The sequence below is a fragment of the Thunnus maccoyii genome, chromosome 6, assembly GCF_910596095.1.
Source record: "Thunnus maccoyii chromosome 6, fThuMac1.1, whole genome shotgun sequence".
NCBI classification, from domain to species: Eukaryota; Metazoa; Chordata; class Actinopteri; order Scombriformes; family Scombridae; genus Thunnus; species Thunnus maccoyii.
Window position 1 is genome coordinate 12106006 of NC_056538.1, and position 24902 is coordinate 12130907.

Genomic DNA, 24902 nt, shown 5'->3' on the forward strand with positions numbered 1-24902 from the left:
GGCTGGCACTCATTTATATTGCAGTGATGTATGTCGAAGTGAACTCTGTTTAACCCCGTGACAGCGTTCATTTATTCAGAAGGCACGTTGGCCTTACAGGACAAACCTGTTCCTTTTTCAAAGAAACTCTGTGGAGCGTTTGCCCTGTATGTCAGTGTGTGTGTGAACCCCACTGAGCTCATTAAACTGTTAATATCGCTGTCTTCCTCTTCACAAAACCTCACAAGATATTGCATGCTCAATGGCTGGAACACACAGTCATGCACATACACACAGGCACATACAAAGCCTCGCAAAGCTTTTCTGACTAAATGCGTGCCTGGCTGCTTGCTTAAACACACACATTCACACACAGACGCACACACACACGCGGCAGCAGCACAGCACTCTTATTTAAACTGATGTGAGTGCTGTCACGACATCCGACTAGTCCTATTTGTTCCACAGAAGCCTTGGCGTGAGAGAGCAGGGTCACCCCACTGGCTCTCATGCAAATCCATTCAGTACACACACGCGCGCGCACACACTCACAGACGCACACACGCACACACTTAATAGTCGTGCAGATAAGAAAAAAGACAGAGAGACAGACAGGCAGGCAAGAAGAGAGCCATGTAGAGATTCAAGCAGAGAGAGAGACGGGTGGACAGGAAAACCTTTAGCCAGGCAGACAAACAGACAAATCAACCTGAAGACATAGAGGCACACATAATGAAATTGTCAGATATGTAGAAAGACAGACTCGTGTCTAAAATAAACAATGGCTGAGTTAGGCCTTTGAGCTGTCCTGAGCTATATCACTCCCTGGTGGCCCCACATGGCAGCAAGAGCTAACTGTTTTAAGATTTTTTTTTTTTTACAGATTCTTCGGTTGTAGTCCACATCTGTAACAGCATCTGTCTGTGTCTTTGGATTTCAAAGAAAAGAAACAAAACTGTAGAGACAAAAGACTCAGGTACACGCTAATAGTAGCTAAGCTAACACTAATGTTAGCAGTTGAAGGCTATATGCTATATGATGCACATTCAGCAGGCGGGGTAGTAGGGCAGTCTCGTTGAATGACTGAGCTTTAGAGAGGAGTTCTTCCCCCCTCAGCCCCACTCTGCTGCAATTTATAGTTGTTTGTATTTACGCATAGTTATTATTCACACATGATGTGTGTGGAAAGCAGAGGGTTTCTGAATTAGCCAGCAAATCAGTTCTCCCTGTTTTTACGCAATTATAGAGTTGCAACGTTTTTGTGACTTACAATAATAAATAATATGGTCAATGCATCCATTTCCTTTATTGCCCTCTGGTGGGTGCATGAACTATAACACAGCCTACAAGCCAAGGCTATACAATGTTGCTGACTGTTTTCAGTGGGAAGTAGCTAAAGCCTAGATGTCGCTAGATGACGTCACTGGCTAATTTGTATATATGCTGTCATGATGTTATTACATGCAAGATTTTAAAAAATGTAAAGAAAATTAAGTTAAATTAAACTAAACTGTCTGTAATTGGCTATTTCATTAACTATTTTTCTTTTCAATCAGCTTCTCAATGTGCATCTAAATCTACCCTTAATATTTATGCGGGCTGTTGTATCAACTCTAACTGAATAATCATAAATAGAGAGATGATCATGCACTGGAATAAATTCACTATTGTTAACTCTGTCTATTATGAAAAAACAAAATCAAACTTAGAAAGTAAAGTTAAATCATTTAGAATAAGAACAATGAGGATCAGTGATTGGTCATTTGATACACACCTTCACAGCTCATTCACGACTCTGTATGGCTGATGATCGGTTCATTGAACGTGCTGCTGCTCTGTCCCACCCACTGGACAGTCAATCCAGAGAGCCACATTAGCGCTCATTGACTGAAAAATACTGACGACTCCCTTCAAGGTGAGGACTTAAGGTCTGTCCAAAAAGTTTCTAGATGTTACTAGCCGCTTTTTAGAAAAAAGCTAATAAAGGGGTCTTAAAAGACGCTAAAACTAGCAATAAAGTCACTAAGTTGACTTGGTATTTCTAAAGAGAAGTTGACACTTTTTGAATGGGAGTCTATTGAAGCCCAGGACTTTTGGAACCAGCATCTAGCGGCCATCTGTGGCATTGCCCTTTAAGGTACAGTACTTGCCCCAGGCAATGGTAGTTGCCGCTTGGCTAAGACCCTACCCTGAAGAAGATTGCTGATTTATCTCTGTAACCAAATGATGGTAATTTTTAATATAAACTTTTAAACCTGGTCTGCATTCGAGGATCACAAGGGATTAAGACATTTACAAGACATTTTGAGGGATTATTTGATGTTGTTATAATTCTTACTTTATATTTGTTGGGGTGTTATCATGTTTTGTTCTGATGTTTTAGTTTTCACATGTAGCTTTTCTCACCACTCTGCTGCCTGTATTTAGGATTATTTGGACATCTAAGTCAATGACAAATTGCCTAAAATGGAAATAGAACAGAAGCAAGAAAAAATCCTGACAGAGGTCCAGTGAGAGGCTGGCAAAACAGCATTGAAGGCGACACAACACAGTGATGCAGATAGGGCCTGTATGATATTTATTACAGCATACAGACAGCAGAAGGGGACCATTTGGTGTTACCAAAGAGATACCAAGAAAAGCAGCTCCCATCTATAAAATGTAAAAAGTAATGGATGTAGCCATCATGATGTCACCCATTGGTTTGTGCAGTGCCGTTTTGAAGCCTTGAGTTTGCATTTTGACCGTCGCCATCTTGGATTTTTGGAGCGAGAAGTGACCATATGTGGATGAGAGGGTGGAGCTGACCCTAACGCTTGCTGCTAGCTGCTAGCTTGGTTAGCACAGTGCATTTACAGTCTACAGTTAACTGTCATAATATTAATGCTAATTTCCACTAGCCAAAAACAGTCTTAAAACCATTAAAACAAAATGTACTTAAGTGAAAACCTGAACATCCTCTCCTGAGAGGGTCTTTTAGTACAACCAAATGCTGAACAAGACTTTTTTAGGCAACCAAAATGTTACAATTAACTTTCATGAACTGAAAACACCCTTGGATATAGTGACAGCTATGACTATATGCTGTGAATCTGGGGTTACCCCATGGTTACGTTACCTAACCAACGTTGTCGACATGGTAGTGATTTGTCAATCACAATGTTGCCATGCCCTAAAGCATACCCTGCTTTATCGTCTATTTTAGTCTAAATGGGACCATAATTTACAAAATGAACATCATGCTGTATTGAAGAAGACTTGAAACTAGCGAATGAGACTATAAACTCATTAGGAAACTGTTTACTTAGGTAACAAATCAAGTGAGAAGTAGGGTCATTTTCTCATAGACTTACATACAATTGGACGTCTTTTTAGGGGCAGTGGAGTTGCCCCCTGATGGCTGTTAGAGAGAATGCAAGTTTAAGGTGCTTCCACATTGGCTTTACTTTTCAGACCCGGGACTACCCGCTTGTTCCCATCAGAGAAGCACAGTGAAACCAGTGGGTGAATTGGGCTATTTGGGTTAACTGAGTGAGTAAGTGTAGAGAAGGTTATGTCATAAAAGTTATATCAGAATCCAGGAAAGAAGATAGACTGTTTCATTTCACAGCGTATGTCTATGAGTGCCATCCATGTCTCATCAGTTTCATAATTGTCTTCTTTCATTGTCAGTCACAGTTTTGTATAGCCTATGGAGCTCGTCCGGCAGTATTTTGTGGGGTTCTTGGTGAGTTCAACCTGCATGGTTGGCCATCAGATTTGCCCTGCATAGCCTAGCCCAAATATGTCAAGCGTGACAATATTAGTCATTTCATGCCAAAAAAAGAATAGTGGGTCATATTCAGCCCCCTCCCCCTCTTAAATCCATGCATGCACACACACACTTTCGCCTGTCGCCCATCCCCCCCCCCCTCACACACACGCACGCAAGCACACACTCAGCATGCTTCATTATACACTTGCCCACACAGCATAGCGTGCCGGAAACAGACTCAATAGATGCCAAGCTCTCTGTCCCTGCAGGCTCAGTGCCCCTAAAACACTGTATGCACCTTCCCAAATTAGGTTAATTTGCCTTTGCCACAGAGACGGCAAAAAATACACTTTAGATGTTCCACAAATGATTGAAAAAATTCTTGATTTCATCCATTATTAACCTGTCCGAGTTCAATAATCAGATTAGTTAAAATGAAACAGATATGAGCTATACTAAAATTATGGCAATCATGACAATCAAAATGTTATGATGATACTGATGTAGCTAAATATGTTTAGAGTAGGCTATAATTAAAGTCGGCTTGAGTTTTTGCTTTCACGAGTTGATATACTACAAAGAGATCCCTGATAAACTTTATACATGACATAATGGCTGACAAGTGTGGTACAATTATACTGCCTTGTATACAATGTTGCATTAAAATTACAGTACGCTACCAACTCCTTCTTCTTATGCCCTTGCCATGGGGGCATTTGAGGATATGACATGGTTTCAGAGAGGGTAAGAGGGAGTGAGACAGAAAGAGGAGGAGGGGGGTTCAGAGAGAGGGCTTGTCTTCCCTCTACCCTCTTTGGCACAGTGGGGTGTGAGGTTTGATTATTGTCTCTGCCTGAGTACAGCATTTTTCCCCCTTTTGTCAGGTTCATCAATTTCTTTCTGCTGTGAAGGCAGATAAACAAGCACGGAAGGTAGGCTAGACTTGAGTGGGCGAGTGCAATTTCCATCAGAGCAACGGAGTCTGCACGATTCATTGATGGGTCCATAAATAGCACGACATACATCCCCAATGAAATCATACCAAAGATCTCTCTCTCCCTCTAGCTCTCTCTACCTCTCTATTAGAGTAGGTGACATCAACCCAGATTCAGACACAGGTTTGGTTTGGTCAGCCCCAGAGAAATGAGAGCAATATCACATAAAAGACCAAAATGCCTGTCCAAAGACATTTGTAAACCATTTATTACCATTAAATGACTGGTATTGTTAAAGCCCCTGCGGGAATGTCTGGCTGTTATTTCACATTACTTCTGAGGCAATGCATTAAATGCACCCCAAACAGAGCATGGACCTATGCATGCAAGCAGGCAGAGCTCAGCCAATGTGACTTCAAGGTGTTGTCTGTCAGCATTTTGTACACAATAGCTTATTCATTCTTTATCTTTTACAAACAAAAAATTATGATGATTGTTATGTATATGTACAGAGCAAAAATCTATTATTACCTGATAGTATCCAAAAGTTGTTTCAAATGAGAGAAAGTTAACATGATTTGAGAGGAATTTACATGTTAAAAAACAATTAGTGAGGACTAATGTAAAACATCATTGTATTACAGTTAAAGAAGTTAATTTATGGGACATATAGCACATTTAGTAAGTTTAAACCAATATTTATATTTGTTGTCCCAGTGTGTTAATCCTTCCAAGTTTATGGGTATGTTTTTTGTGTTTCTGGAAATAGTCTGACATCTTAGAAATTGTATTAGCCATTTACCTAGAGTTACATTACATCATGACTGTAATAAGAAATACATGAGAGGATCAATATCAATTTCATCTCAGTGCGCTCAGTAATATAAATTGGTCCAGGATATGTTAAGCCTATCTTCACACTAAGACTGAAAGCAGATGGATACAGCTATCCTGTGACATTTAAGGTAAAAAAAATAAATATATATGGGGTCATCCTTAATTTCCAAAGTTTATTTATCTTTAATGATTACCTCCACTATAACTCTGTAGTTGCAAGTCATATATTCAACACAGGAAAGCCATTAGCCTGTTCATGTCAATCAGGGTCCTTCCCATGTGAATCTTCCAGCTGCCAAAGCATAAAATTGAAGTGATGAGCAGAACCAACTGAGGTTTCATCCCCTGAGACATAAGACGCTTATGGTAAGGATGAACTGTTGCTCAAGTGGCTTCACACCACTGGCTGATAACACAGGAAAATTGCTCTCCACCAGACCGGGAATCATCTTTCTCCTCACCACAGATGTATTAAAAGAGATAATTATACATCCATACTCGTCACCTGTAACTTGATTTTGCTCTGTTTAAATTGCTAGTGACTAAATTAAATACCTGAGAAATACACTACCGTTAGAAGTGTGGTGGTTTGTGTACAATCATAATGAAAAACCACATGGGAGTCCTATTAAACTTTTGGATAGAAGGACAACTTCCTGTGCTGCGTGGCTACGTGCCAAAGCTACGTCGTAGCCATAGCAACACCCTGAGCACGTCTCATACCAGGAGAAAATCAGTCAAAATTTCGAGTATTTTGTGATTATTTTCGCCTTCATTCCAAACGAGACTATTCACTATGGGTAGGTAAATGTTTGCTCTGTTCACAAGTCATTCTTTCTGGTGTGAATGCAGTGGTTAAAGTTAGGTTAGGTGAGAGAGCGCACTGATTGTTTACATTGTTAGCTAATGTTAATGTTAGCGTTACGGTAGTTTTTGAGATGATCCGTTCATAAATAGTGTTCAGCTCTGGTTGTTTTGTGTATTATTTTCACACAGTACTCGTCCCTCATTGAATAAAAAGGAACTCACAGTACTGTGGCTATAGTTTAAAATAGAGAACGTTCACTAAGCCTGCATTTAAACAAAACTGCATTTTGGACTCAGTTTTCACATTGCTAGTAAATAGGGACGGTCATTTTTAGTAGTTCAGGATTTTATGCTCTTCGAGGAAATGGTATATTTTTGTAATTTGCATGAGATATATAAACTATGAACTTTCTTGAGATATCTACTGTATAAAGAAATATATACCTCCCTTGAATGTGAAATAGAACTATCATATTATTTCATTAATGTGCCCAAAGTCTGCATGTTTGTACTGTGTGTTTTCATCCATGTAAATAACTTTATTTATATAGCATGTTTCAAGAGCAGAGACGTCACAAAGCACTTCACAGAGGAGATAAAACAACACACATTCAGACATAAAACACAATAAAAAAACACAATAATTAGAAACTAGAAGAATTACACAAAGGCCAGTCTGAACACATGGGCCTTGAGCTGTTTTTTAAAGGTCTCCACATAGTCCACAGATCTCTAATCCAAAGGGAGAGAGTTCCAAAGTTTAGGAGCCACAACCTCAAAAGCACAGTCTCCTTCCTCGTTCTAGGAACAACCAGCAAACCCTGATCAGAAGACCTTAGAGACCTACTGGTGACATAGGGCTGCAGTAGATCTCTAATGCAGGCAGGTACCTGACCATGCAGAGCTCTATAGCTGATCACAAGAACTTTGAATTGGATTCTGAATTTGATGGGGAGCCAATGAATCAGAACCAGTGTCACATGAGACCTTTTGGAGGACTTGTTCAAGAGTTTAGTAGCAGCATTTTGGACCACCTGTAAACGATCCAGGGATGTTTTGCTGAGGCAGGTGAAAATGTAAATGTAAGCATGTGCTTTGACTGTATCAGTAAACTTAACTCACCACTTCAATTTACCTTTGTTCCTTAAAGTTTGGACATAAAGGAGGGTTAGGTGTTCGAAACCACTATAAAAAAACTTGGTGAACACTTTAAACAATGATCTTTGTGGATCAATAAATTCTCACATTTTCAGTTCCAGCTGCTTTCTTCAGGATGACATTTCTTTATCTCCCTGGTCCTCCCATCACTAGTCAAATACTTTTTGCCCATCAGTGCTTGTCTTTGTGCTCGTGACGAACTGTGGGCCCTCATGAGTGTATATGTTCGTGTGTATGTTTCCTCTCACGACTCAGGCATGCGTCCATGCAGAATAGATGAGTTTATGAACAGCTTGCCTCTCTCACATTAGACTGATTAATAGTTCAATCATGGCTAAAACGGACAAAATGTCACGGGGGAACAGTTGTCATGCAAAATCAGCCAGTTCTATCGGCGTCCGTCTAAAAGTATAGGCCTGCTTAATGCTGTCACAGGGCGTTACTAATTTATCTGTGTTGTGTGAGTCAGTGATTGCTGATCTCTGCTGTGTTTTAAATGCAGAGCCTAGAGACAGTAGGGGGGCAATCAGGCTATTAGCGTGCGTGAGCATGAGGCCTGCTCTTAGATCGGGCAGGGTTTGTGTGTCTGCACTGGTGTGTGAGTGTGAAAGAGACAGAAGGAGTAAACATGCTTGTTTACATGCTAGTGCTGAAGTCTTTTAACATGTGTATCAAGTTAAACCTGCCTGCCTTTGCATGAGTTCTTTGATTGTATGTGATTGGATGTGTGTGCACGTTATGCTTGTGTTTGAGCCGTGTATCCTCTCACTTTATTTCCCTCTGATGGTGTGCAAGGGCATTTAATGTCTGGCATGCAGCAGTGCACAGGGGACCATCTGATAGGAGTGACCTCTGGCCCCAAGTTAGCCAGAGGTATTTAATCTGAGGTCAAGTGTTAGGTTGGCGTGATGCTTTCCCCTTTGATAATGGTGAGCTGATAGATAAATGCCCTGAAAGCATGCACAGACATATAGGCATATAGAGGCTGCGTTAGGCTTGCATTACTATGACCTCCTTCACCCACAGCAGCCACATTACTGACTGTACCTTAGCAACCAGTCGGCCACTATTACACAATATGGGAAAGCTGGACTTTCCGTGGTTTGCTAACTGAAACAACTCAGTGCTGGTACACAAAACATTTTCTTTCTTTCTACATTTACACATAATACAATTAAACTATGATCGTCATCATTAATTGACAAAAACATGCAGAAAAAGAGTTATTAGAACTTTTTCTTTTTTGGAAAGTTCCCACACTTGAATGTTGAGTCAGTCCTTAGTAAACCTTGTGTTGCCCAGCAGTGGAAGGACAAGCTAATGTATGGCTGTGGAGTCAAAATACCCTCAGCTCTGAAATGCCATAATCTACAGTCTATAAGCTTAATGCCATAAGCTTGACTGATTAATCTATTGAATAGAGTGTATGTCAAATGGGTTTAATATGGTGGACATCACGCTAAGGGATTTAGCCTTACATTAACCTCACAGGCAAAGTGCTATTAATCAGTTTAAAAGTACCACCCACTTTATCCTGAAAAGAGTAGTCGATATTCCTGGATAATATTGTGGAGGACTCTATGTACTCTATGTACATAATATTGTGGAGGACACATTGTCTTAGGACAGTTTTAGAAATACTTTGATGTCGGTTTTATCTTCTTTTGACTTTCAGAAGTATTAGGAGGTACATTTTTGTTTTTACACATATACTTTTTTTTGCTGGAAGCTGCTTTTGGCTGCTGCTGTAAATTGGTAAAGATAGATTTTACACAGGAATGTGGAAGTTAAAGACGAAGTACTTGACAACCATTTAAAGCATAACTCACTGTTAACAACAACAACTAACTGTTAAACATTAGCTCAGAGACAGTACTTACGAAAGAAGAAGTATAAATGTGTTGAATTCTTTGCATTTTCCTTCCCAACATATCAGTTTGCAGTAGGATAATAATCGCAGAAATTCAAAATATGTACAGTAATTTCTTACATATGTATGACTAAGTATACTATGGTAAACAAAGGCCCTAAATTCACCCCCGTGTAATCACCGAACACCTCTTTTATGTCTTGATTTGTGATATTGTTAGCCATGCTTTTTGTGGACTTCAAGAAAGCGTATTGTTTTGTTTCTTTATGCATAAATGCTCACATTGCTTCACCAAATGAAAATCCATAACACACACTGTACACCACTTCCAGTATAGCTAATCCTGCCGGTCTTCTGCTTGTTCCCAGGAGACAAGGAGAGATCTATGGAGGCAGAGCAGGAGGAGGAGGAGGAGGAGGAGATGAAAACGATTCTTTACTGTCCTCCGATCTACCCGCTGCCTAATGAGATAAAAAAGGTAAGAAGTGATTCAAAAATCATGCTCCTGAAATGTCTGGCAGGTATCTTGCTGAGTTTTTATTTCAAGTTATAGCTGAACACCAAAACCCAACCCTCATCAGTGCCGATGTGAAATCATCTTCAGCACACACATGTATGTATGTAGCCCATACGTGTTACCCTCCAAAGCAACATGCTAATGAAAGACCATATTTACACAACATATGCTGTTAACAAATGTGATTCTTTTTTTTTTACAACCCAAAAATATAAATATGTTGAAAACACGTTTGTTACATCTTGATGAGTGTTTCAGCACTGCATTCTCTCCATATGCTGCAGTAATCCATATGATTTGACTAAGAAATGGGACAATGTCGCCTCTGTTAATCTTCCATCTGTTTTAAGATAAAGCAGACAGGAAGTAACATGGCAATGATGGTGTGTTGCTTTATATCCTTGTCAATGTCAGGTGGCAGTTACGTATTGCCATATGATATGCCATATGGTATGAATATAAATTAGCAGGGAATGTCTTTGGCTTTGCCCTCTTGAACAGGAAGGACACAGGAAGTTTAGCAATCTATTCTCTCTGTGAAAGAAAAATTATTATTTCCACAGACTACTATTCCCAGAAATTAATACTCTTTTCTTTCAAGCTGACACTAATGCATTTTTGAAGTAACGCCATGTATCTTGAAAAGGGTTTTATATGCCCTGGCATTATTAAAATGTACTGAGCACATACAGACGCAAGTAATTCTGCTAAAGCAATGTCTTGGCCGGTGGTTGCAACCAGTAATTTTACCTCCCATTCAGACACTGCAAAGGCAATATAGAGTGTTGTCCCTGATCTTTAGCAAAGTTTATTAATTTCTATTGCCGTCGGGAATTCAACCAAGTTGGCAACATTTCTACCTGAAATAGTAACCTTTTTAGAAATCATCACCAATCATCTCTTTGAATATTTCAAACGGAGCAGCTGGCTGGTAATGAGAGTGACCTCTGCGGGCCGAGAAAACTACAGACTCATTTTCTTTCTTTTCTAGTCTCCCCTGCTCTCGCCTCAATAGAGAGGAGTCCAGAGCTGAATGCCTTTTGTCCATGTTGTCTCATTGATTTGTTATTTAAGATTCCTGTTTTCTGGCCTTCTTCACTTTATATCCAGCTCTTCTTCTTCTTCTTTTTTTTTTTTTTTTTTTGGCAGAAACCTGTCCTACACATGCACAGTCATATGGAATATAGCATGATGGATATGGATAAGCAATGCAGTAGACGACTAAAGATGGACAGTATATGTGAAATTATGTAACAAAGTATCAATCTTTTAAAGGATAAGGATAAGAAACTTGGGTGTCAGTTTAGTGATTTCTTATTCGTTTGGTTTTAGATAATCTGCTTACAACCAGTCTGATCTTCTCACCACTTGTTTTCATGTGCTGTCAGACTTCTTGTAGCCATGACGTGTTTCCAGACCTCACCATTTATTTTCACGAGGACAATGTTTATTATAACCAATAGAACAAACATAAAAGCTACAAAAAGAAGACGTAATTTGTGATAATTTCTAAGTATTTTTATGTGTTTAGTGACTGTACATTGTCAGTTACACTTTGTGGCCCATTGGACACAACATGGCAAAATGGAGCAGGGGTCACAGGGCAAGATTACTTAGTAGACCTATGAGACCGCTCTCTGTGCTCTGCCCTCTCTTTCGGTTCCTCTGTCTAGTTCTCTCTAGTAATTTCTGGAATTTCTCATTGAGGCCAATAGATGGCTGTGAACAATGCACCCCCTGGTGTTATGTTAGGGTGGTCATTCCATGCCCATGCACGGACAACCCCCCCCCTCTGCCCTCCCCCCCCCCCCAGACATCTCCCACAAACACACCCATGCATGCACATTGCACACAAACACACAAACAGTCCATTCTCCCATCCAACCATTCGTCCATCTGTCTTTCTGCCTGCTGCGCCATGGTCAGCACACTCAAACGGGAATCCATTTTATTTATTGATTTCTATGGCGAGCATCCATCTCTCCCCAGTGTGTGTGTGTGTGTGTGTGTGTGTGTGTGCATCCGTGTCAGTCCTCCTGTTTATGATTTGTCACAAGGGGCATGTGATAACCAGACACAGAGCAAAAGAAAGAAAGAGAGACAATAACAAAGAATGAAAGAGGGAGGGAGAGCCTGACATTTTGCTCACAGCCCATCTGGTTCAGTCGCAGGATCTACCTCCCTCCCTCTCTCTTTTCCTCCCTCTGTCATCCACTCAGATTCCAATAGGTCCGTAAAATAGAGGATGTTCTGGGCTTAGCCCCCCGCTGAGAACACTTCAGCACCATTTATGGGAGGAGGCTTAGGTGGCTGGGGGTGAGCGGAGAACAAAAAACAGAGGCAGTGTGTGTTGCAAGTGCAAAGCTGTGGGCAGCGCCATGTGTGCTAGTCGGCGTGGGAGGCAAAGAGGAGGCGGTGCACTAACAGGCCCATTTAAGTGCTGTTAATCCTGGTGTGCTGGGAGAGGGCTGGCACCAAGGTTTAGTGGTGGGCTGCTGAGAAGAAGAGCGTTGTGGTTACACACACACACACGCACACAAACACACACACCAAGCCTCCCACCCACACACACGGGCACAGAAACACATACTTGCACATAACTTTCATACAGACAGTGTCTTTACTGTATGTACACACACACACACACACACACACACACACACACACACACACACACACACACATGGTATACATACAGTTATACATTGCCAGACAGTAGTTTGATTAAAACTTCAAAGTCAACAGTGTCAGACAGGGTGTGACACTACCAACTACCAACCTGGGTTTCCTTTTCATGTGGCTTCTCTCCCTCTTTTCAGAAACATGCAGGTCGGGTGGATTAAAAACATATAATTTTCTTTGAGGTATAACTCTCTGTTGGACATGCAGCATCTGGTCTGGCAGCCTGTGAAAGGCATCGCTCTTTCTTCTGTCCGGTGCATGCTGGGATATTAGTAAAGAGCATTAAGCTGGTACAGATAATGAGGAACTTTGCCACTCTGGGGGTGTTTCACAGATCTGTTTCAACAGTGACAGTGACATCCAAAAAGCTTTCACATTCCTCTGAACTTCTTTCAAAGTTTGCATGGAATAAGTCTTCATATAGTTCCAATAATCTGCACTACTCGTATTCAAATAATCAAATAAGATGTTTCCTATTGTCTTCTAACTTCTTACTTGCTTGTTTGGGTGAGGTTGATGGGAGAGTAGGGACCTGTTTTATTATTTTGCGTCATATTTCTGTGGAGCGAAAGCCCATCCATCCACATGAAAGTTTCTGCAAGCATAGCAATTTTTGCACTTATTTTGTAATTTATTTTAAATTAGCTGAGAGTGCATGCTGCTTTTCAGTTTCACCCTGTCATGTGAATACAGTCGCACTTCCCCTCAGTCCCTTTCTTTGTCTTTCTCAAGGGCACACTTATTATTCAGAAACCAGGGAGCATTACTCCCCCCTTTCATAGATGGTAGGGGGATTGAAAATTACATTACATTAAAAAGTTGGAGTGTAACTGTAAGAAGATGAAACACCATCCAGTTTGACTGTACCATACATATATGTGAAGGCTTATATAATACTAAAAGACAGGATTTTACAAGTTACAGCTGCAATCACAGTAGAATATGCAGGTCATGTTGCAAAGTAATCTACCTGGAATGTGCACTTATTTGATTGGCTAACATAGTGCCTTGCCTGATGATTCATTGTGTTGCAGCAAAAGTTGAGCCAGGTTTAACTTTTTTTATGTGGGTAAACCCTGCATTAAGCCCTCTGCATCAGGATTCCTGCTGTGCTAACACAGCGATGCAGTGCAATTATTGGTGTGATAATGACGTGAGCCATTGTCTATTTCTACCTCCAAAACTTAAAGAAACAAATCTGTTTCACTCCTTCCGTACTTGGCAGGATTTTTCTCCAAGTTGTCAAAGTGACTCTTAAACTTAGAAGATGTATTCCCTGTTTCCTACCACAGTGTTCTAGTCCAAATGTGGTTGAAGGATTAGTTGTTTTCAGTGCAGCACTGAGCAGAGTACACCACAGCCTTTTTTACGCAGCAGCCAAGCACCTTTTGTTCTCCATGAGGTGCTGATACTACTTATTCACTTCTCAAGTGTCGCAGTCTGAGAGGAGCTCGAACACACAGTGTAACAGGACAAGACGTTCACCTCCTAGAGAGAGGGAAGCATGGGGGGAGAGAGAGAGAGAGGGAGGGAGAGAGAGAGAGCGAGAGCGAGAGAGAAGGAGGGACAGTACTCCCTGCTAACTTCTCAAATGTTGTGGTCTGTGAAGAGCTCCAAAACACAATGTAACGGGACAAGATGTTCACTTTACAGATAATTAGAGAGCGAGTGCAGAGCGGGGGGGGGGGGGGGGGGGGGGGGGGGGGGGGGGGGGTGGAGATGGGGAGCATGTTGCTGTGTGTGTACAGGAGAGATAAGTGACTGATTTTCTGTTTTTTTTTTATCAGAAAGAATCAATGAAGAAAAACAGAAAAGACCCAAACTGTAGACATTATCCCTGTCTGTCATGCTGTACACACACACACACACACAAGCACACACACACACCTACATAGAGATGCATATTGAAACACACAAACACACCCACCTCTCTCCTTCATGAGGAGGAACAGGAGATTATAGACAAAATACTTATAATGGCTGTGTTTACCTACCCCCTACCTTCCACACATGTATACACACACACTCACACTGCACGCCATGGCATGCATTCACTACCTGTGTGACTCTAGTTTCATTCATAATTGAGGAGGTGCTGAGTTTTGTTAGCCAGTGCATTCACATTATAGTGTGTCTCAGCCTGAGGCTGCCATCCCTCCTTCAGTGTCTCCGCAACATGGTACTTTTCCCCCCTTCTGTCTCTTTCTGGGTCTCAGTGTTTCTCTCTATATATTATCAGCTGTATATGTGACTCTACATGGACAACTCACAGAGACACTGGATGTCACCCAAGCCCTGACTGGTGCTGACTGGTGTGGCTCCCTGACTGACTGCTGTTTAAGCATTGTGTGTGTGTGTGTGTGTGTGTGTGTGTGTGTGTGTGTGTGTGTGTGTGCGTGCTCTAGTATTCCTATTTTTGTGAGGACCAAACTGAGTTTTATACCTCAAGAATAAAGACATTTTTGCAGTGTGAGAACACTGGTCCTCACTTCTTCAAAGACTTTTAGGGTTAAGGTTTGAATTTGGTTTAGGTTAAGCTTAAGGTGGGTCTGGGGGGTAAATGGAAAAAAAAGAGTGAGAGTGATTTGCTCCATGTGCACCTAAACACCTGCTGTGGAGCTTTACTTTTAGTGTTTTACCTTTTCCTGCCCTGAAGGCAAACACGCCATCACATCCGACTTGTCTAATAAATGGAACAGGCACAATTCCTCATTGTGTTTGTGTCAAAGGACATACAGTATTCTGAAATTCTCAACCTATTTATTAGGCAGTACACCCATACCTACTCATTATGTGTCCTCTTAATCCATTGCACATGCTACTAAACTTGTGTGTGCGTGTGTATGTACATTTACCTTTTTTCTCCTTTTTCTGTTTTAATGTTTTATCATCCTGTAAAGCACTTTGAACTGCATTTGTTTGAAACACAAATAAATTTGAACTTGAGTCATCCTCCACTCACATGAGTGAAACAATTCCTTTTAATAGAAAATGTTTGATCTCTTTTATCATCGAATGTTATAAAAGAGCCTGACATGTGCAAAGGCTTTATTGTAAGAATAAAACAATACAGCAGTGGCAGCAGTGCAAAGACCGACATGTCTTCATATAGTCTGCAGTCTACATACAGTATATACAGTGTGTTCTTTGGGAAACCTCACATGAGACTCAGTTGTTGCAGAAGTTACAACACTGAAACACTTTTTGTCACCAGACAAGTCTGGTTTGTTCACTCGAGAGCTTCTTCTTTCTTTTCTACTCATATCTCACACTTCGTTAATGACTGGTTTGATTCTTATAACATCTTCCGCTGTCTTTCCGCGTCCTTCCGCGTTTATCTGTTTCAACATAAAGACCAATGTTGTCTCTCCTGAGTCTCTGTTCTGTCTTTTGTGCCTCTGACTATTGACTGCCCAACTGTGGGCTCTCAACCACTCTTGCTTCTCCCTCCTTCCATCTATCCATTTTTAATGCGAGCATGCAAAGTCTTCTAGAGGAAAAGAGGAGAGAACAGGAGACACAAGCCAGATGTCCCTGTGAGCTACACTGTGCTACACATCTCTCTTTTTCTCTTCTTTCTCTGTCTGTCTCATTTTCTTTCTCTCTCATTCCCTCAGTTCTCCTCTCCCTGAATAATGGATAGTTTAAAACCAGACACGCTCCTCCCTTTCTTTCCCCCAATCCTCCTCCTCAATATGACCTCAGGAGGTCGCTGGGTAATGGTGGCACATGTGTTGTCTGTTCGCTCTAATCAGTGTATTTCAGACTTGCTCCCTTCCTCCTCCTCCCTCTTCATCATCGTCCTCCTTCTTCCTTCTCTGGTGCTGTTTTTCCTGTTCCGCCCTCACCTTTCCTGCCCTTTTTTAGTCTGTTTTCTAAAATCTGGGGCAAAAGAGGGAGATTAAGAGAGAGAGAGAGAGAGAGAGAGGGAGAGAGAGGGAGAGAGAGAGAGGGAGGGAAGTTTCATCAGGTGAATGCTGATCTGCAGTAATGACTGAGAGACAGTGGGGGGATTATTGTGCAATATTGTCACGGGTGTTGTCTAGAGTTTGGTAATACAAAGTGACAATATTGCATGATAATCCACGGGTCATTACAAGGTCACTGTTGCTTTTATGAAGCAGTTGCCATGCCAGCCACTGTGGCAGTTGTTTTTTTTTTTTTTTTTAAAGATACATGTTAATCAAGTGTTCAGACATTCCTATTCCAAAACAAAATCCACATGAAAACAGTGTTTCTCACACACCCAGCACCCATATTGTTGAGTGTTTGAGTTTGATAGCATTTAGCATTAGTCATTTTAGGTAGTTCTCATCAGGCAAGTGCTCATTTTTTCTGATAAGTTTGTTTTTAATTAGTTATTTGACAATATAAAAAGGGGGTGTGATGTCATGATTGACAGCTGTGACAGCCGCTCTCAAACCTCTGTCGGGCGGCGGGACGGCTGAGGGGGCGTCATGTGAAACCGCCCGACTCTACTATGCTCTACTATCTGGCTCCAAATGACGTCACACAAGCTAGGTGGTGGCTCCCAGAAAAAAGATATTTTGGCTTCACTATTGCATAGCGGTAGGAAGTGGAGACGTGCCGTTCGTATTTATATACAGTCTGTGCTGTAGACTCAACATTTTACGCTGATTCTTCATCCGTCATACAGAGGGAAATTGTCAAAAGGACAATCGGTTTTCTCAGTGGATTATTGTTCAGTATAGCCACAAAGATGTTTTTGCGTTTGCATCAAGAAGTGCAAAGTTAACTCTTTTCATGGCTGTAAAATCTCTGTTGCACTTCTTTCCATCAAAAGTAAGAGGAAGAGGAACGTACAGAAAAGTAAAACACACCACCAGAGGATGTGATTTTCTCTTTAACATTAAATGATCTTTTTTTACTTTTATCTTTCCTTGCACAAAACTTGGCCTCTGGCGTTGCCTCAGGTATTTGTGCTTACAGTCGAACTGAATTTGTTTTGGCTGTAAGATGTTTAATAACTTTAAGATCTTCTCTGTTTTTACTCATTCATAAGTGTGTGAAGCTGCTTTGCACGATGTACTCAGATCCAGCACAAAGTTAAACACCGCAGAATTTGACAGAATTTGCTCTCGCTCGCTCAAGAGCTCAAGTTAAACGAGGCTGTGTTTTGCTTTGCTCCGCCGGCTGTCGTCTAGTCAGACATAATGACATCTAATTTCAGCTGATTTAAACTGCAAATGACAAATACAAGAGTTGGAACAATTTTAAAGGAGGTACGCGTTCATTCACAAATTGGACGGCAACAGAAAAGTAGAACGTGCACAGATAGACAGGCAGGCAGGCAGGCGGGCACACGCGGTTCAACCAGTGTTACCTCCTCTGGCCTCTCTTGGCTTACTGTGCCGTGCCATGTCGTGTCGTGCCGAGTCGTGTGTTGTGATGCGTGGTCTAGTGGGGCTAACGGAAGCACATGTGTTGTCTGCTAACTCTGATTAATGTAACAGACTATACTCCCCCTTCTCTCTCTCTCTCACTGGCTCTTTTTTTCACTGGCTGCCCTGCTGTCCTGCCTTCACCTCTTATGTCTGCACTCAACCCTGAGAAAGACTCCTCATTAAATTATAATACGCTGCTATTCTGTTTTTCTGATGGTATATAGTGTATAGTATATTTTAGTGTATAAAGTAACCGACGTAGGTACAAATGGTACAAAGTGCAGGTGCAGGGTTCAGAACAGTTCAGATTTATTGTGCTGAAGAGTCAAACTAGCTTTCAGAGTTTGTGCTACAGTATTCATACAGTTTTGATATTTAGTGGGAAATATTCGATCATGCTAGCCTAACCAATGCTATTTGGTAATTTAGTCTAAAGTTATTGGCATAGCGTTTTGTGGTTTGAGGTATTTTGTGTTTATGTGAAATGTAATTTAAAAATTTCCCAGTTTACATCATTATCAAACTGATTTTTCATCAAGTGTCAGGTCAGATATGTTCACCATATTTCATATGACCTTTTATGTCCTCTAGTCTACGGCCGTCATACATCAACAGGCTGACAACTCGCAGCAACAGTTACATCTGGCAGTTACTGCGTGTAAATATTTAGTCATAACTGATCTGTAAGAACTAGTTTGTATGGTGCAACCTGTTTTATATTAGTGATGCATATCTCCGGTTGGAGAACACGTACATTATAACTTCTTCATTTCTCCAGGACTCCACTACTGATCTGTGTAGAAACTACTAAGCTTTTTGTCTGCAGTATAATAAAATTCATACGGGTATATGATCCAATTTAATTTGCATTTCAAAGCTGCACAGCATCTCAACAGTGCAAACAGTTATTTAAATAGAGCAGTAAGACAAAGACAAATTACTGTATACTACACTGTATAACCTTGACTACAGCACAACTTCCCAATTATCTTGACACCAACACATACATCAAGTATATGTTCATATAACTGATACTGTGGCATTTTATTTTCTGTCTGGGTGGTTAAATTAGGCCTCACTTTCCAGCGCCTCCAATTTTTAGTATGATAAAGCTACCCAACTGCGGTGGGCACAGTCGCTGGTCTTCCGGAGACGAGATCAGCCAACTTTAAGAAAACATTTGAAGACAAGTGATTAGTTGACTCCCGCACGACCAAAACCCAAAACGCATAGACAGAACAAAATGGACAGCTCAGCTAGTCCTCTCCATGCTGCCTGCTCCTCAGGCTAGTTGTTTGTTGTTGTGTGTGCCATGCCATGCCGTGCTGTGCCTCGTCCTGTGTTTGGATGTGATGTGATGCGTAGCCAAGTGCCGGTCGAAGCAGCCATAGGTGATTCTTTCCCTGCCACTGCCCTTTTCCCTGCTTCCACGCAAAGGAGCAAAGTGAGGTGGGCAGCCAGGCAGACGGGTGAGGGAAGGTAAGGTACGAGAAGATACGCAAATGGGAGAACAGCCAGTCAGGCGATAAACATGCAACCCTGGATTATACCTCCTCTAAAGCGCTCACTTTATTATAGCCCTTAATTTCTTTTTTTCTACCTTTCTGACTCAATCAACCCTCCGAGCCATGGTTCAACTCTCTCCTCCCTGCACTTTGTCTGTCTCTGCTGACTTTGTCCTGACTTTCTTGTGACTTTTTTCACTTCTGCTTTCTGCATTCTCATAACTGTGCGTGTGTGTGTGTGTGTGTGTGTGTGAGAGTGATCCAAACAGACACACACAACCCAGACACTGGCCATCTCACATACTTTGATTCATCCACTGTACAATACAGTATGCCCCTGATCTGTCTGCCCCCTCCCTTCTCTCCTCTCCGCTGCTCGCACGCCTCTGCCCCCCTCTTGCACTTGCTCTCCATCCCTTGTGACCGCTACTACCCCTCCTTTTTTCCTCTTCCACACATACCCACATACACACACACACACACACACACACACACATACATACAGACACAGAAGCATATTCATTCACACAGACACACACACACCATGCTGTGGTCAAGGAACTTACACACACACACAAATATTCACACACATGCCCACACGAACACTCATGCACTCACGATAAACACACACACGCAGTTGTCATGTGATGTGTGCTGCGCCATGGGGTCCAGATGAGTGGAATCTCAGTGCTGGCTCTCGCTACACTGAGCACCACAGGGGGTCTTTATCGTCGCAAAGATCAACAAAGCCACAGTCACGAAGCGCCGTCTCGATCACACACACACACACACACACACACATACACACACACTAACACGAGCACACACATGCATACGTGACTATGTACGCAAATGCGCCCAGGCATATTCACGCACACACGCTGACAACACACAAAAAAGCAAAAAGAGAAAAAAAAAGCAACAACAACAAAGCACTCACACATGCACACAAAGTGACAAAAGCTCACAAAAACATTCTCATTTCGACACGCAAAGACAAGAGCACAGCTGGCCAATGTTTTCAAGAGGACACACACTTCACAAGCTCTCATGCACTGTCGCAGTCCAAAAAAGAAAATCATTTAGGAAAATTTGGGGGGGAAAAAAACAAAAAAAAAAAAAACATGGATAAGTCCCATAACTACTTAATCCCTTCTTAAATGCTTGCATGATCTATCGTGTCTGTGATTTCACGGACAGACAGAGAGAAGCGGCATGAAGTGCCAGCTAAGCAGATATACAGAGAAAGCATTTGTTACTAGATTGAAAGAGAGAGAGAGAGTTTAAAAGAGAGAATTCAGAAGGATCCAGGTATGATGTGAGGCAGCTCTCCTGCCTTTGTCTTTTCCATTCTACATCCACCACCCATCATCATATCGCTTGATTAAACCTAAACCTAATGCCTCTAATCCTCCAGGCACCCAAAAAATGTTCAAGCGCCTTGTACCCCTCCATAACATCTCAAAACAGATTTCAACGCGCGATCAGTTGTGCTTCTGTACGTCTGCGACCGTGTTTGTGAACGAGAGTTACAGTTTTTGTAGCCTCGCTTCTTCCCAAAATTGCACAATGGTATTCAGGTTTTTCAAGTACCGAGGATTAGAGAAAATAAATTGTTTAGTCTGTGTGTTTTTTGAGGATCTGTTGTGGCCTGCTGTATGCAATATTATGTTTCTTGCCTGCTGTGTGTATCCTGCAAGCTGCTTCTCCTTCAGTAAAAGCCTCGGCCCTCTACTTATCTGATAAATGCAACTTAGAGACAAACATGTTTTTGTTTTTGTTTTTTTGGACAGAATTTGGACAAGCTGAGAGTTTTTCTCCTGTAGCATCAGAGACCAAATATATGTTTGAGGTAGTTACGAAATCCACAAAGAGCGGAGAGGAGCAGTTCAATGCGGAAACTTGAGAGAATTTAATCTGCTCAACATGCAGGCACTTAAAGGAACAAAGAACACACAATCCAAGTCTTTTTTTGTGTTTTTGTGCCTTTCAGTGCCTGCATTTGTTATCAAGAAAAAAATGAGTGTGCACATAAATAGCTCTTCAAGCCTTTAACATACAACATACAACTTAGAAGTTTATTAGAAAAACTTTGGTTTGTTCATTGATAATTATTTGGATTTGGAAACTGTGTGTCAAGTACATACTACAGCGTGTGCGTGCATACTTGTGTGTGTGTAAGTGTCAGCATGCCTGGTTGGTCAGTTTTTGGTCTACTGCTGTAGGTCACGGAATGCATGTTTGGGTGTAGGTGGGTGGACGGGGGGTATAGTGTGTATTCGTGTGTGTGTGTGTGTGTGTGTGTGTCTGGTATCTGTGTGTATGTGTATTTGTGACAGTGACCCACTTCTGGTGTTTTGATGAGCCAGATGGGTCACGGCAGCTGTAGGGGAAGAGGCGGAGGTGGACAAGGGAGAAGAGCAGGAAGACGAGGGGGGAGAGGGAGGGAATTTTAGAGGAGGAAGACAACAAAGAGGAAAAAAAAAAAGGGGGATGTGAGGTGAAGGTGGAAGATTAGGGAAAGATGGAGGAGGAGCGGAGAGGCGGAGGGAAACGTTGAGGGAGAGGAGCTGTCAAAATGGGAAAATTAGATCCTCTTATGTGTCTGGTCTGCGTGTAGCGGTCCACCTTTACCCTCAGTACTACATGAGACAATGAGCGCAGACATTAGCGCACAGACACACGCGCAGACAGTCAGGGAGTTAAAAAGGCGTAAATTAATTATGTTTCTCATCCTGGCAAGACACCAACCACCCACAAAATGCGCCCACCCTGCCTGTTGGCCCCCACCTGCACCCCATGCACCACTCCACCCCTCCTAAATGTTTCACATCAGGCGAGAAGTAATAGCCCCATGTTTAATTGATGGAGCATAGAGGCATTGTGGTGATAACATGGAGTGTGGAGGGGATCCAAGTCACAAAACACAGACACACACACACACACACATGCACACTCCTGGTACCTGTTAGGTGTAAAAACACACACACTGTAAGTTCAGTTACAGTAAGCGGTGCATGATTCAGTGTTGGTGGTTATTGACTGAAGATTGAAACACACACACACAGAGCTACTTGTCACTGATGTACCCTGAGGCGTTGCACATGTTTTGCATAGTTACACACTGTATGTTGACTTTATGATGAGCTATTTTGTAACAGATATTTATTAACTCTCTATATAATGAAAAAGTCATTACCAGATGAATGAACTCAACACGCTGTGCTGCGTGAGGGTAGGAAACTGTTTGGAAATGTAATGTTTAAAACTGCTTTTGGCAACGGTCCAGCATGCTAATGGCGTCAATCAAGAGACAGAGTGAAAGAGAGATAAGAGTGGCACGAGGGGAGCCACAGAAGTGGTGTGTGCATGAGAGGACAAAGAGGTTTTGGTGTGTGGAAGAGAAGCATCAATTGGCTGCTGGCATGAAACATTTAAAGGACAACAAGACCCTTTTCCTCCTCTCTCTCTCTTTCTCTCTCTCTCTCTCTCTCATTTGTTCCTTTTTTCATTCAAACCGTCTTTCTCTCCTCCTCCTCCTCCTCCTCCTCCTCTCAGGTGTTTTTTTTTTTGCAAGCATGTGAGCTTGTGTTTGGTAGTAGTGTGTGCGTGTGAGTGTAAGTGTGTGAGCGTGTGGAGTGGCTAGTTTTGTGGTTTGAGTGCTAAGTGAACGTGTCAGTGCCCAGGGCAAGGGGTCTCCCCGCGGGGCCGAACTCAGTCACGGGAGCACACAACCCACTGGTGGCACAGACATTCTACCCTCAGGGTGTGTGTGTGTGTGCGTGTGTGTGTGTGTGTTGAAAGTGAGAGATTGTGCGAGTTTCTTCTCTGTCTGAGGATGCTTATGAGTAAATTTACCTTTCTATGCGTCTGTCTGTGTCTTTTGCTTGTGCTCATATGCGTGTTTGTGCTTGTTTCTGTGTGGGTTTTAATGTGTGTCTGTTTGTCAGTCAGTGTGTCTTTGGGTGTGTGTGCGTGTCTGTCTGTGCCTTTCATCTGCCCCCGTGTGTGCAAAATGTGCTTCTGACTGTATTTGTGCTAGCTGTATGAGAATGCTCGCCTCTGTGTGTGTGTGTGTGTGTGTGTGTGTGTGTGTGTGTGTGAAGCCATAGCTGAGGCACGATTCAGCCCTCGGGTCACTTTAATGTTGTGTATTGCCCCCTTGTTGTCTGTCTTCATAACTACATCACTCGCATAAAGAACTACCACCACCAGACCCAACCTCTCACAGATATTTACATGCATGGACAAAATACAATCCCCCTCACACACTCACACACAAACACACACACACACACACTTAGTAGTTGCTGTATCTATGCCTGCAGGAAGCACGAGGACATCTGCACAGTAAACACTAAAACCCCCTGAGTCCCAGTCCCAAATATTGCTCACACTTGCACACACTCACTCTCTTCGGCTCTTTCCATCTCTCTTTTTCTTTCGCTCTCTTTCACACACACACACATACAAACACACAAACACACGCTCACACTGCAAACAGATAATAGCTCATATTCTCCAGAGTGCATTCTGTGGAAACACAATGTAATACATTGTCGCACTCTGGAGCTTTTTCTCCTCCCACACTAATACACTTCCTCCACTCCATTTCTCTCCATCCCATTTCTTTTCTAGACCTTCATCAGGGCAAATGTCCGACATGAGGGAATCCAACACCTTATTGTTTGACCGAACAGAGCACACGTAGATCAACAACAAATAGATCAACACAGTTGTAGTTCTCAATATCCGAAAATAGTAAGTAGGAAACAATGGAAAGACAAGATATGATCGTAGTATAATTCAGTACAAAAAACAATCTCTGTGTCTCTATTTTCAGTGTGTTAAATAGCAAAATTAGACTATTGGGTACATACATTTGCCTCAGGTCAAATACGGATTTTGATATGAGCATCACGACATAGCTGGTGTATTGATGTGTTTGATGGTCGAATTTACTGCACTTTATCACGGTTTTCTTCTTCAGTACGTCCTTATTAATTGATTGCTTTTCCATTTATCTTCCTGATTTGCAATATGTCGTTGCTATTGCGCTGTTTCTGGCTTTCTTGTGTACAGTATTTGGATTTAGGAACAAATGTGCTTTTCCATATGTACCAGCATCACAGATGAGCTCTATTTAGTCCAGTTATGAGGTGTTGCATCCCTGCTGCAACTAACGATTATTTTCATTTATGATTGATCTGCTGACTATTTTTTAAATTAATTGTTTTGTCTATATAATGTCAGAAAATAGTGAAAAAAGTCTGTCGTGATTTGCCCTAAGTAACATCTTAGACAAAACTTAGAAAAGCTTGGCATTGTTAGGCGTGCAGAACCTTCTGCTCCTCATATTTGTTTTTCAGTCTTGCTCCTCGGCACTTGCTGTAAACGCACAAGGTCTTTTAAAACGTGTTCTTCTTTCTGTCTGCCTGTCATGACCGTTAGAA

At 41.8% G+C, this 24902-nt stretch overlaps 1 protein-coding gene across 2 annotated transcripts in view; it reads left to right on the forward strand.

Moving 5' to 3' along the window:
• Positions 1-6186: 6186 nt before the first annotated feature.
• The window catches only part of lekr1 (leucine, glutamate and lysine rich 1), an 81553-nt gene continuing 62837 nt past the window's right edge, over positions 6187-24902 (forward strand). The window contains exons 1-3 of one of the 2 annotated variants that reach the window (XM_042414489.1): positions 6187-6305; positions 7118-7194; positions 9709-9818. In XM_042414489.1, coding sequence (XP_042270423.1) covers positions 9726-9818 — 93 coding nt within the window. In that variant the 5' untranslated portion in view covers positions 6187-6305; positions 7118-7194; positions 9709-9725. The remainder of the gene's footprint in view (positions 6306-7117; positions 7195-9708; positions 9819-24902) is intronic. The other variant, XM_042414488.1, reaches the window with a different exon arrangement.